The following is a 13172-nucleotide window of genomic DNA, read 5'->3' on the forward strand; positions in this document are numbered from 1 at the left end:
GTATGGCTCCAGCAATCTGTACAGATACTGTGGACTCATATTTATTAATTATGTGGACAGTTCCACCTAGAACATGAACAGGCACAAATGAAGTCTGTAGAAGCTATGTTAATTAAACCGTAAGCTAGATAATTATTCATATTCTATGTCTATAAAGAAGCTCATAAGTTCACAGTCGTTCCACTGGAAAATTGGCAATTTGAGAGGAATGACCAGCTTATCAATATGTGGCATCTCAAAATTATAGCAAATCAACGTATCAGGAATAAACTTCATTGTTTAGAAACAGTAAGACCTACTTAGTAGTTGAAAGACCAGATTTTCTAGCCCGTTAGATGTGCGTCCTGGCTCTCAGAGTTATCAGAGCTGTCTGCACCTCCATGTCTCCACATATCCTACAACATGAGGATAATAACTTCCCTTTCTCACCGCCTCTCAGGGAGAGTAAAGCGGTGTGAAGGCACAAGCGCGCCCTCTCACGCCTCTTGAATTCCCAAGTGATTTGGGTTGGGTGTGGGAGAATTTCAAGTCAGTGTGTGTGTCTGCACACCTGCCCTCCCCACCAGTCCTGTGTGGCCCTTTTGTGCCACGCTGGCTTTGTCTGTCACTCGTTTAATGATACTAGCAAGAACCCTACCAGAACCAAGTCCTTTCAGCTCCAAAGAAGAATGTAAAGACTACCACACTTAGTGTTAAAAAATAAGCCTCAAAGGAAGCTATTTAATCAATTTGATGATTTCTGTTTTAAAAATTTCTGGCCTTTCCATATAGTTCTTGGTAAACTCTACAGCTATAAGATATTATGTAACTACAGATTAACTTTATTCCTTAAAATGTGGGGCTTTTACATCCAAATTCACAGGGCACACCACTAAGAAATTCTAAGGGATCAGGCTATTTTGATAGATTGTTCTCCAGTAATAGTAGGATTAAAATTCACATGAGTTTTGTAGACCTAAAACATGATGCATATGAATTTGGACTTCTCTGAATAACAGACTTCCCATGACAAGATTCATAAAATGTATGAAGTGTGTTGTCAATTTGTCTTTAGCTAATGACTTTTTAAATGGGTCCCCAAAGAACATACAACTTGACTTTGCTAATTTCATTGCAGCAGATGGTTCCCTGTGCTGTTGTGTGAACATACAAAACCCAGCATTCCCATAATCCTCCACAAGATGCCCTAAAATAAAAGATAATTACTGAGAACAAATAGTAAGGCTTCTATTAAGATTCTGTTTTTGATTTGGCATCCTGAGTAGGTAGGTGTATTTAATTTTTAATGCACCACTCAAGTACAAAGCTATTTTTAGCTCTAGCTTAACAACTTTGAAACATTTGAAAAGCTCAGTGTAAGAAAAGAATCTGACATAGAGTTGGGGGCAGGGAGGATCACAGACTCTAACCACGACTCCCCTTCTTCAGTGTTCAGTAAATGTAAACCAGCATGTTACCCTTCCGTGTAAAGACGGCACCACCAGGCTTACCCCAGGAGAACCACAGTTACTGGGTCTGTCTGCAGCGCCGTCCCCTGTCCAAGCCTCAGGTCCCTCTGCTTGACGTGTCCTCCCGCGGTCGCCCCACTCCATTACTCTACTAAGGCCTACCATCTCCTTGAAACCAGTTTCTCACAATTAGTTATCCTGCCATCACTAAAAGGCTTGTTGGGCAGGCGCGTTTCAGCCGGTATTAACTGAAAGACAGTCTTACTAAATGAACTCACGAAGTCTTAGCAACTAGTATATTAATGCTCCCTAGAGCGTTTACATGTTGAGAGGTTGTTTGCCAGTACAGATGACTATCAGACGGATAAAACCTCAGACGGTTATAATATTTTGCATGGTTTAGCGCCCATCCATTATCTGAGAAACAGCAGGCAGACGGAGCAGGCGTTACGAGCCCAGGTATTAGGCAGCAATTACCTACCTACATGACTCGAGCAAGTTAAACTCTTACTTTCTCATTTAAAAACATGAGCAGTTTGGTCTCAAAGGGCCCCTTCCAACTCTGAAGCCTGTGATTCTGTAAGACATCACCTCTGTGTAAGGTAAATCCCAACATCTGACCCACAGTTGGTAGGACATGATTGGTGTGTATGCGCGCACGTGTGTGTGTGTGTGTGTGTGTGTGCGCGCGCATGTGAGAGAGAGAAATTCATTCTGAGCCAAAGCCAATTAATTCAGTGCACAATCCCAGTGAGCCAAATTATAGTTAATATTTATACAAAAGTAGACCAGAAAGAAGTTTAGCATCAGTTCTCTGTTTATTGTTCTATTCAAAGATCTCTTTAACAAATCATAAAATCATTAACATAACAAAATGAGGTTAATCTGGAGTGGTTTCCTGAAAGAAGCAAAGCTGACACAGGACTATGAGAATCACATCTGTTTAATGACCTTCACGCTTACCATGACACCACTTATTTCTCTTTTGTTACATGTGCTACAATGGCAGCCTTATTAGCAAAGTAAAACCATGTGACTTGTCACCCGAACGTTATCTTTTACCACACGAATATTTGACGACAGATCTGATGCACTTTCTGTCCATGCTCATTCCCAGAGTAACAGAGGTCAGGATAAGCCACACGTTTGAGACCAGGTGGTGTCTCTGGAGGCGGGCATCTCTGACAAGCATCATGGAACCATTACGGTGAGGAATTCACTAAATAACAGGAGTCTTCTCTCCCAATCACCACTGGATTAGACAGAATCCCTCTTTTCAGGTTTGTGGAGACGCCCACTGCCACGGGGGGGCAGCTTATGGAAACCTATTCCGAATTATATAGCTTTATGGTGGATCTAGAAATAGGGAATCCCCAAAAGGTAGCCAACTCAAATGCCCCACCACAAGAGGAGACTGTGATGACTGCAGGCAATTTTCTACATTTTAGTGCATCTAACAGCTGAGAAAAAGAAATCGAAATATTTTTGCATTATTTCAAAATAATATTTATGTGGTATTTCAGAGTTCTCAGAGAAGTAAAGAAAGATTAAAGACAAATTCTTTTTCCTCATGTAGGTACCAGTAAGCAGCTGGTGATGTTTTATAAAAGAAACTAAAGCAGAACATGACACTGGATTTTCCTCTGTCACATACCAGGGAGTGTGAAGTGAGACCTCAAGAAATCGCATGCTATTTCTTACTTCCCTAAGCTCTAGTCCCGTCAAGAAAGAGAAAAGATCAGATCGCTTGAGAAAAATCACAACATTTTTAACTGATACATATAATCTACTGGAATTCTTATTAGAAATCCATTTTTACTGGCAGGTTCAATAAAGGAGGCTGGAAATTTTCACTTTAATCCTTTCCTCTGTTGTGTATGATGCAAAACCCACTCTCCCCTGCCATCAATATGGGACTTTTATGACTATTAAAACTCATTTTAAATTCCATTTTAGGATATTTTCCCCAAAGATACTGCAAAGTAACATCTATCCTTCATAACAAGAACTGTCAGGGACAGCCAATATCATCAATACTGTTGACTGAGATTTAAGCTGAATCTCAGAAATCATATTAGAGAAAGAATAAAAAGAATGGCTTGAAGCTGTGCATGTAATTTTAACCTGATTCATTTCCATGTCAGACTTGATTTGTTATGTGAAAAATAATTAGTTCAGTCTTGAAGAAGGAAAGGGTACTTCAAGTAACGCCTCTATCAGGCTGGAGATGAAAGAACTTAACCTCTATGAGATCAGCACGGGTCAAGGAGAACACAGCATCTGGATATTTAAACTTCCGAAACTTCAGGAATGCTTCAAATTCAAATTCAGTTCAGCGCAAGCAGCTTCCTGAGACTCCTATTTAATTTCATTATCCAATTCAAACAACTCTAAATATCCAATCCTGAGACCAGTTCCTCCGAGGACAAAGAGGTGTACAAGGTGTGCCTGCGTGTAAAGACCTGCATATCTACAGGAGCAACAAACTTGACATCTGGGTTCATTTAGGGTTTTAGAGCTGAAATTACAACCATACTTATGATCATGTGTCAAATAACAGCAGTGATCACTGGGGACAGATTATGTTTTAAGCTAAAGAGTCTCAACTTAAACACTGAGAGTATCTCTACGAGCATAACTCAGAACCTCCGCAGCACTACAACCACACTTCCCTATTTGAACTGAAAAATGATGAGACCTGCTGCTGCTTTATCAGGAAAATTCTATTCTTTATAAGATATTCTAAAGGGATGAGAAGAACAAAGGTTCCCACACTCTTTGCTGCCTTTCTCCTCAAGGGAAAAGGCTACAAGCAGAAAAGAGTTTATTTCTACCACGTGTAATGAAAGTATATTGTTGTCAGTAACATGTGCCCATCCACTCTAACTCCTCCACAGAAACTTCTTTTTCCCTCCTAAAAAAAGGAGCATTGGCAAAAACTTTGCTAGAAAAAATTCTTTTTGCCTATGCAAAGGCATCATATTCTGCTTGTAATAAAATCTTAACACGACCTAGTTAACTTGTTCAGCCCACACACAAGCTCCACTGAGAATGTCTATTGTATATTCAAGCAGCTTATGTGACATTGTTTGTAAATAAGGGCCTATGTACCAAGGGATATTACTAAACAATTACTAAAATTATATGTGATAATGTGAGTTTTGTATTAACCACTGTGTTTGTATTATAAATAAGTGTAGTGAAGCAAAGGGCATGAAGAAAAATAAAAAATAAATTCTCCTACTTGCTTGCCATGTGGCAATACATGTTACATGTCTCTGAGTCAATCATTTAGATAACAAATATCCAGTGAACAGCTACAAGTACTAGATCTGTTTCCTAAGAATGAATCTTAACACATTAGGTCTCTAGCCATCAGTCAACATAGTTTAAATAATATTACCACATAGTCTAAATAGGTAGGTCCAAAATAAAACTCTGAAATAAAAATGCCTGGCACCGGAAACCAATGCTGTGCACACCTGTGTGAGATCCAGTTCCTCCTACCTGTGTGAGACCACATGTGTTACTGTGTTCCCTAAATTATCATCCTATCACACAGAAATTCAAAGCCTGCCCCAGGGAAAACAGGCAGTTAGGTGGTCCCTCTGTGTCTTTTCTGCCCCCTTTCTACCCCTGACACCCAACATCTTTCTATCTCCTTCATGTCACTAAAAGTTGGGCTACCATGATGCAAACCTTTCTTGTCGTTTGTCCTCCTTTACCCAGCAAAATTTACCCACCTCACAGCCTGTTCTCTCAAGCCCACCTGGCTGCAGCTGGGGACACAACACCTCTACTTTAAACCACTGATGGCCCCCACTGCCTCTGTTCATTCAACAAAGGTTTCCCGAGCATGCAGTAGGTGCCAAGTATTACTTCAGGTGTTAAGGATGAAGTGATGAACAAAACAGTTCAAATCCATTCCTCAGTCCCGTGAGGGACAGGACAAGTAACGAGCAAAAAGTTTAGCATGATCGAGGGTGGTAAATGCTAAGGAGAAAAATAACATGACAGGGGAGAAGAGTTCAGGAGAGGACAGTGCAAGGGACTCACCAAGGTTACGTCTCAGCTCAGATTCCACAAATGTCTGTAAGCACTTAAGAAATACTCCCGTCAGGGTCTTCTCTGGTGGCACAGTGGTTAAAAATCTGCCCGCCAATACAGGGGACACGGGTTCGAGCCCGGGTCCCGGAAGATCCCACATGCCGCAGAGCAACCAAGCCTGTGTGCCACAACTACTGAGCCCATGTGTTGCAACTACTGAAGTTCGTGTGCCTAGAGCCCGTGCTCCACAAGAAAAGCCACCACAATGAGAAGCCCACAGACCATAACGAAGAGTAGGCCCTGATCACCGCAACTAGAGAAAGCCCAAGTGCAGCAATGAAGACCCAACGCAGCCAAAAAAATTTTTTTTAATTAAAAAAAATATACACTCCCATCAAATTACCTTAAAATATAGAAACAAAGCCTTTTAGTAGAATGTAGATATTTATATGTATTTTTAAATCTATGAACTCAAAGTTTTCTATCCTACCCTAAATCAACAAAGAAAATCCCATTGGTATAAAAGATAATTCAGCAATTTAGAAAACCACAGAAATACATTCTTTTCTTAAATGGCTCTCTGTCCATCAAAACAATATAATAGAAGAATAGCTAAAAACATAACTTTATTTGCTGAGTAGAAGCAGGGTACTCTTTTCAGACTCTTTATAGGGGAGGGGTCCCCAAGCTCCAGGTACCAGTCCGTGGCCTGTTAGGAACTGGGCCACACAGCAGGAGGTGAGCAGCGGGCTAGTGAGTGAAGCTTCATTTGGATTTACAGCCGTTCCCCATCGCTCACATAACTGCCTGAGCTCCGCCTCCTGTCAGATCAACAGCGGCACTGGATTCTCATAGGAGCACGAACCCTACCGTGAACTGCACGTGCGAGGGATCCAGGTTGTATGCTCCTTATGAGAATCTAATGCCTGATGATCTGAGGTGGAGCTGGTTCTGCATTATGGTGAGTTGTATAATTATTTCATTATCTAGTACAGTGTAATAGTAATAGAAATAAAGTGCACAATAATGTGCTTGAATCCTCCGGAAACCATCCCCCTGCCCCCTGGTCCATGGAAAAGTGTTCTTCCATGAAACCGGTCCCTAGTGCTAAAAAGGTTGGGCACCACTGCTGTAGGGTAGGGACAGGACAAATCCATTCATGACTGTAAGAAGAACAAAAGTTAAATACAAAGCATAAGTATTCTGAGTACCTGAGAAAAGGAGAGTTGCGGGCAGGGTCAATGACAACATGCCACTCCAAACCAAAACAGCTTCCCTTTTTATTAATGCTCAGGAAGTGAACTTTGAATGACATAAGCAAAACACAAATGAAAACTCATTTTTATGAACAGCATATGTAAACATACACAGTACATGGATTTAATAATCCTAATCTAAATATGAGAACAAGTGGTTCTCTGACCTCAAAATAAATTCATTGTTGGCCATTACTGTTACTAACCGATAGGATTTTATATTTAACAGGAAGAATTATGGACATCCAAGTTCAGTGTAGTCATGGATTTCACGGTACAGTATAAATAGAGTTTTTAAAAGAAATAAACTATATAATAAAATAACTTTACTTTCGAATCACAGTACAGTCACTTTCTTCAATCAAAAATATTCCTTGATTATAAAGCAGCCTTATTTTGCAAATGTATTTCAGGAAAATAGCTCTAGCAATATTTGAAATTTCACACTTTTTTAAAAAGGCAGCAAAGCAACAGAATTTAGATTTTAAATAGTATATTGCAAAATAGTTCAACGTATTATTTCTAAAGCACAAAAGCAAGCTCCATTTTGAAGGATGCTTTTAATCTTATAAAGCAAACTGTTCCGATATTCTGTGGTAGTTTAGAGTCTAAATATCTACAATAAAAGATATATCTTTATCCATATAGGACAAACTTCAATACACACCCACGACACAAATGTTCTGCATTACTACATCACTCTATTATGAAGTTTAGTTTGTTAACATGTGCTCAAAAGGAAAATAAAAACATGATACAGTTCTGCAGCTTTATAACAGGCTGAATTCTGCAACACTTGAAAATATAAAAACTGCAACGACAGCAAAGCAACACCAGTTTTATGAATAATAAAGCAAAAAAACTGAGAAACCATAAACATTTAAATGAATAGTTACTACATTCTTCTTAACCCATCTTAATTTGTTCTCTTATCCTAAATATAATTTTTTTAATGTTTTTCATATCCCCAGAGGAATGATGGCAAATTCTCCACAAAAAGGAAAGTGCATCATGTTTCATTTTAAAAGTGCTTCATACGTGTGTGTTTTATAGATATGTCCAATAAGCATGTGCAAAAAATTCTAATTGTGACTTGAATTCAGAAGGCTAATCATGGGTTTCTGTAGTTCCTCCAGATGAGGCAGTCATCCACACAGAAGAAAGATCTGAGATGACACACTTTACACAGCAGAAAGAGCCCACACCACAGGTCAGGAGACCCATGTTCTGGTCAGAGCTCTGGTAACCAGCTAGCTTGTGACCCTGGCAGCGGTCGAGAGGCTGGGCTCCAGAGCCCCTAAGGCCCATGCACCCTCAGGCTGGGCATTCCTGGAAGGGCATGTAACTTGACCCAAAGACACGAAAAATATACTAGTCACACAGCTAGTATTCTCTTATTGTCCTTATCAGTACAGAAAGAAATAAAAACTCCAAAAATACTTGACAGAAAAAGGTCATGTGAACGTCTTATGTTAACCAAAGCTAGTGAAAACCTTCACAATTATGGCATATGCAAAATCCACTATTCTGTGCAAAAATGAGACAGAGTAAGCAACATCAGTCGGTCACCTAATGGCACATTTTTTTCCCCAAGTCTCAGAATTCTCTTGGGTCTAAAGCTTTCTTTCTTTTTTTTTTTTTTAAAAAAAGGCGGGGGGGAGGGCTTATTTTGAAATTGTTTTAAGAGACCCATGATTATCATAGTCATATTTCTAGTTTCTTAAAGGAGTCTCTCTGAACTGTTATAATGGTTTTTATGAAGATAGCTATATTTTCAAATTTTAAATAATGGCTAAATAAAGTAAACCATTTGCCACGGACTCTATTTTATATTATATATGTGTGTGTGTATGTGTGTGTGTGCGTGTGTGTGTGTGTATCTATATATATGAGCTCATTCAATATTGTAGAATTTTAACTCAACAATTCTCGTCCACAAGCTTTGACCCGTTTATTCCCCGGTAGGTCACTCTGCTGGGCCTCACTAGGACCCCATGGTTTGGCTTGCAGGTGAAGTAGCGTTTCTCTCCCACGGACCCATCATTCCTTCCCTTGGCGCTTCGAAGCTCCAGGCCGAGCCAGATCCCTGAGGCAAAGTCAGCGGGGCCCACGTACCTCACGGTGCCCACCTCGCTGGAGCTGGTGAGGAGCACCTGGGAGCCCTCGCGCAGCCTCACGCGCCCCTCCAGGCCGCCGGCCGTGGTGCTGCCGCTCCAGCTGCGGCGCAGCGCAGGCTTCGACCTGTGCAGGGGGGGCGCGAGAGAGACTCTTAAAAGTACAAAAGCCACACGATGCAATTCACCATGTTCGTTTCCACGGCCAGATTCACGAGTCATTCACAAAAGAGCATACTTTATGTTCACAACTTGATCTTTTCTATTCTAAACAGCAATATTAGGATATACTTTTGTTTAACATTAAAACATTTTTCTCTTTTGGCTACTTTAATACTACCTTAATATTTAAGATTTCACTAGCAATTTATATATGCACGTGTATAGCAATTTTTATATTTTACACGTTCTTGGTAAAATAGCAATTAGAAAAATACACCTATGCCTGTTTAACAAAGCAAAAAGGGAAGAATCTAATATTTTGGCTGTGGTAAATTAAATTACCTTTTGTTCACCTTTCAAATATTTCTTTACATGAAAACCATTCTTAAAAACTGTTATCCATGACTTTGGAAATCACACGCGCGCGCACGCACACACACACACACCCCCCTTCTATGAATGAACTGCAATTACATTTACCACTCTCTCTGTCACTAACATGAGGAAGGATCTTAGTTGCCTGGAGCAGAAGTCCTCTCCTTTTCTCTCCAACAAAACATTACATATAAGGTGCTGCCTCCTAGCACCCACCACCAACCTGACCTGATGACACAACTACTGGGCTCCCACACGTGGAACCCGCCACACATGGAACCCGTTCCCAGGCCTCATGCCAATACAGCCCAGAGCTTCCTCCACTGTCCCTGGAAGTAGCCGACCCTGAAACCTGCCCCAAATAGAAACATGACCAGGCTCTTGTTGCCCTATAACGTGAGACCTCCCAGAACAGTCATCCAGAAGCCACCACCACTGGAGCCTCTGACCCACCGCCCATGCCACCTCTCCTCCAAGAGAAACCCCTCTCCCGGCTCCACAGCAGAGACAACACGGAACCTGTTACCACAACTGCACGCAGCCTGACTGTGAGCAGAACCTGGGTCCTGGCTTGCTTTCTATTTTATTTCACTCTCCGTATTTTTAAATACATTATCACACACCATGTCTCATTTCTCCCTATTGATGACCACGGAGAAAGGAAGAGCACTCTAACTTTATGGTTAGGAAAACTGAGGTCCAAAGCCTGTCCTATGCCACATCTGATAAATCCTAGTTATAAAATGTAATGGAAACAAAAATACTGTTTACCATGCCGAATGCACAAATACGATAAAACTAACAAAGAAATACATAATACCTGTAAGAAAAGTATAAATCTTTACTGAAGAATATACAAAAGAAAAATGAAAAAGCTTTATTCCTAGATAGAAACATATGTATATATGAATCCTCCCCAAAGTGATTTTTTTTGCAACCTGACAAAATTACTCTGAATTTCACATAATGACAGTATCTATCATTTCCTGAGCACTTACTACGTGCCAAACACTTCACATAAATTATCTTATCCAACCTCACCCAAACCAGTGAGGAATTTGAGGCTAAGAAAAATTAAGCTATTTGCCTAAGGTCAGAGAGATGGTAAAGAGGAGAGCTGGGGTTCAGATCCAAGGCTGTCCAAGCACAAAGGCCAGGCTCTTGTTCACAACCACAACGGGTTTTAATAATTAAGAAAGGGCTGAAAAACAATAATACGGCAAAATTTACATTGCCATTATGTTAAATTATAAAATTACAATAATTAAAACAATGTGGCCCTGGCATAAGAATGTGCTTTTAAATGACACAGAAAAGACATTTTAGAAAAATACATATAATTATCTCATATGCGATAAGAAGTAAAACTTCAAATCAGTGGGAAAGGAGTGAACATTCTAATTAGGAATGCTGTAAAACTTTGTGATTTATTTGGGGGAAAAGAATATGATTCTTAACACACACTATATGTTAAAATAAACCCCCAATAAAGAGTTAAATGCATAAATTGAAAAAAAGAAAGAACTAGAAGAAAATAAAGGTAGATATTTATCTGTACACAGACACACACATATACACACACACATACACGGGTGGGGAGAGAGGAAAGTGGACACGTTTAAAAAATATGGCATCTACTATTAGTTAATACAATTTTTTTTACACATTATCAAGCCATAAAAATGTTTTCATATCACAGCACAGTCTTTAAAAACGTTGCAAAAGTCACACTGAGTAAAATTAATAAAGAATATGGGATATCTTAAGAGGAAAATCTTTCGAAGAGCATATGGAGTATGATTTGTCCAACTTTGCTTAAAAATTCAGATACATGCATTAGAAAAAGTTGGAAAAATATATGACAAAATGCTAACAGTGGTAATCTTATCTAGTGATAAAATCACAGATGATCTTCATCTGCGTTTAGTTTATTATAATTTTTCAGATTTTGTCCAATCCACTTTCATGATCAAAAATCTTAAGGAAAGAAATTAAGTAAAAAATGAACTCGATATCTAAGCCAAAACTTAATAGTTTGGGTAAAGATTTAACATTCCTATAAGAATGATTTGATTCAAGTTATGTCAAAGCTCTAAAAGCCCAGGGAAGTGAGAAATTTATAAATTACACTACATTTGAGAGCTATGTTTACTCATTCAAAAACATTAATTGATCACCTATGAAATGGCATCTTCAGGTTCCAGGAACCTGTGCACGGTTATCTGTGAAACGTTACACATCCAGCAATAAACACTGTGTACAAAGCAGAAGGGGCACAAAAGAGGGAGAAATCTATCCTCCCTCAAGGTCCCAGGGAAGACACTTCAGTGAGGAAGTGACACTTGAGCAGACCTGACAGATGAGCAGACAGAAAAGGGAAGCAGACATAGTCATGGGAGCAAAATATATTACATATTACATTAATTTTTTTTTTTTGAACAGCACAGAGAGTTTACAAACTGCTAGTCACTTGTGAGGATTTTACCACGCGAGATAAGTCCATAGAAACAGGCAGATCTATGTAGCTGTGCCAATGAATCTGGACTTCATTCTACATTTGAGAATTCAAAAGCTTTATGGGACAGGCAGAAAATGAGAACATGTGATGTGAAATGACGGAACCTGCAGCAACCTGGACTATATGAGTTCTGCCCAAAGACATTCAAATTTGAGCTGGCCAAATACATCACGTTGACAGGCTGGGTCCACAGCGAGCACTCAATGGAGACTCTTAGGAGACACACTCTGAAAACACGGGGAGAAGCTAAGTTGGTAATGATGGGGATGAGGTGTAGTGGCAGGTGAGCTACAGATCCCAGGCCGGATGCAGATGGCGCGAGAGAGGATGCCTGTGCCTACTAAGTGGCAGTGACGCCTACGTTAACATCCCAAGCTCCCTGTCTTTATTACCCCCCATGCTTGGTATTAGATATACTGAGAATTCTGAAGACAGAAGAATTGCTTCCAACCCCCCTCCATCATTTTTGCCTCTGAATGAAGGTGTTCATCACCACCACCCCAGCAAGCCCTTTCTTGAAAATGGCATAGCCGGCTGCTGCTACCCTTTCCTCAGTCCTCTCTTGCTCACATGGGGCAAACACGCCCTTTGCCCCAAGTCCGTCCAGTTTCTCACCCAGGGATTTTTATCATCTCTGACTATATTTTCCATGTTTCTTCTGGAAGTATCTCTTATTTCCATATGAATAAATAAGAAAATGGTACAAGGTCTGGTAAATGTCAATAAACTCATTTTTTTCAATCCACATTCTTCAGAATACATCACGCTTCCAGATTAACAACAGCACAATATATATACAATCAACTCTGTCCCCTCAGCAGAAGGTCGTCCAATCACTACAATGTCTCTTACCCCTAAGATCAGGGACAAGTTTCCTAGGACCTAAAGTCTAAACACCTGAAGTCTTTCTTCTGTTTCTTACAACACTGATCACCAAACATCTGGTCACATATTCTTTAAGTAAAAAATAAATAAATAAATTTTAAATTGATTATATATCCTCAATAAGAGTATGTTTATTTTTTTAAACAGGTACTAGTGTCAATCTGTAAACGTATCAGTAAAGCTTCATTTATTTTCGTTTTCAAAGAAAACCAAAAGAAGTACTGATATTTTCTTCTCAGGTCAACAGATCATCTTGTACGTATCCATACCTGCTGTATAATTCCCACAGTTCAGATTTCTCTCTCCTTCTCTCGTTTCTCTGTCATGTTCTTCCACTCACCAACATCTTGACACTGATTTTGATACC

At 39.7% G+C, this 13172-nt stretch overlaps 1 protein-coding gene across 8 annotated transcripts in view; it reads right to left on the reverse strand.

Annotated features, from left to right (window-relative positions):
* Positions 1-6751: 6751 nt before the first annotated feature.
* CLIP4 (CAP-Gly domain containing linker protein family member 4) overlaps positions 6752-13172 on the reverse strand; it is a 123505-nt gene continuing 117084 nt past the window's right edge. For all 8 annotated transcript variants that reach the window (XM_057742306.1, XM_057742308.1, XM_057742307.1 and 5 more), the window contains one exon: positions 6752-8992. In XM_057742306.1, coding sequence (XP_057598289.1) covers positions 8671-8992 — 322 coding nt within the window. In that variant the 3' untranslated portion in view covers positions 6752-8670. The remainder of the gene's footprint in view (positions 8993-13172) is intronic.

The sequence above is a fragment of the Hippopotamus amphibius genome, chromosome 7 (genome assembly GCF_030028045.1).
Source record: "Hippopotamus amphibius kiboko isolate mHipAmp2 chromosome 7, mHipAmp2.hap2, whole genome shotgun sequence".
Lineage (NCBI taxonomy): Eukaryota > Metazoa > Chordata > Mammalia > Artiodactyla > Hippopotamidae > Hippopotamus > Hippopotamus amphibius.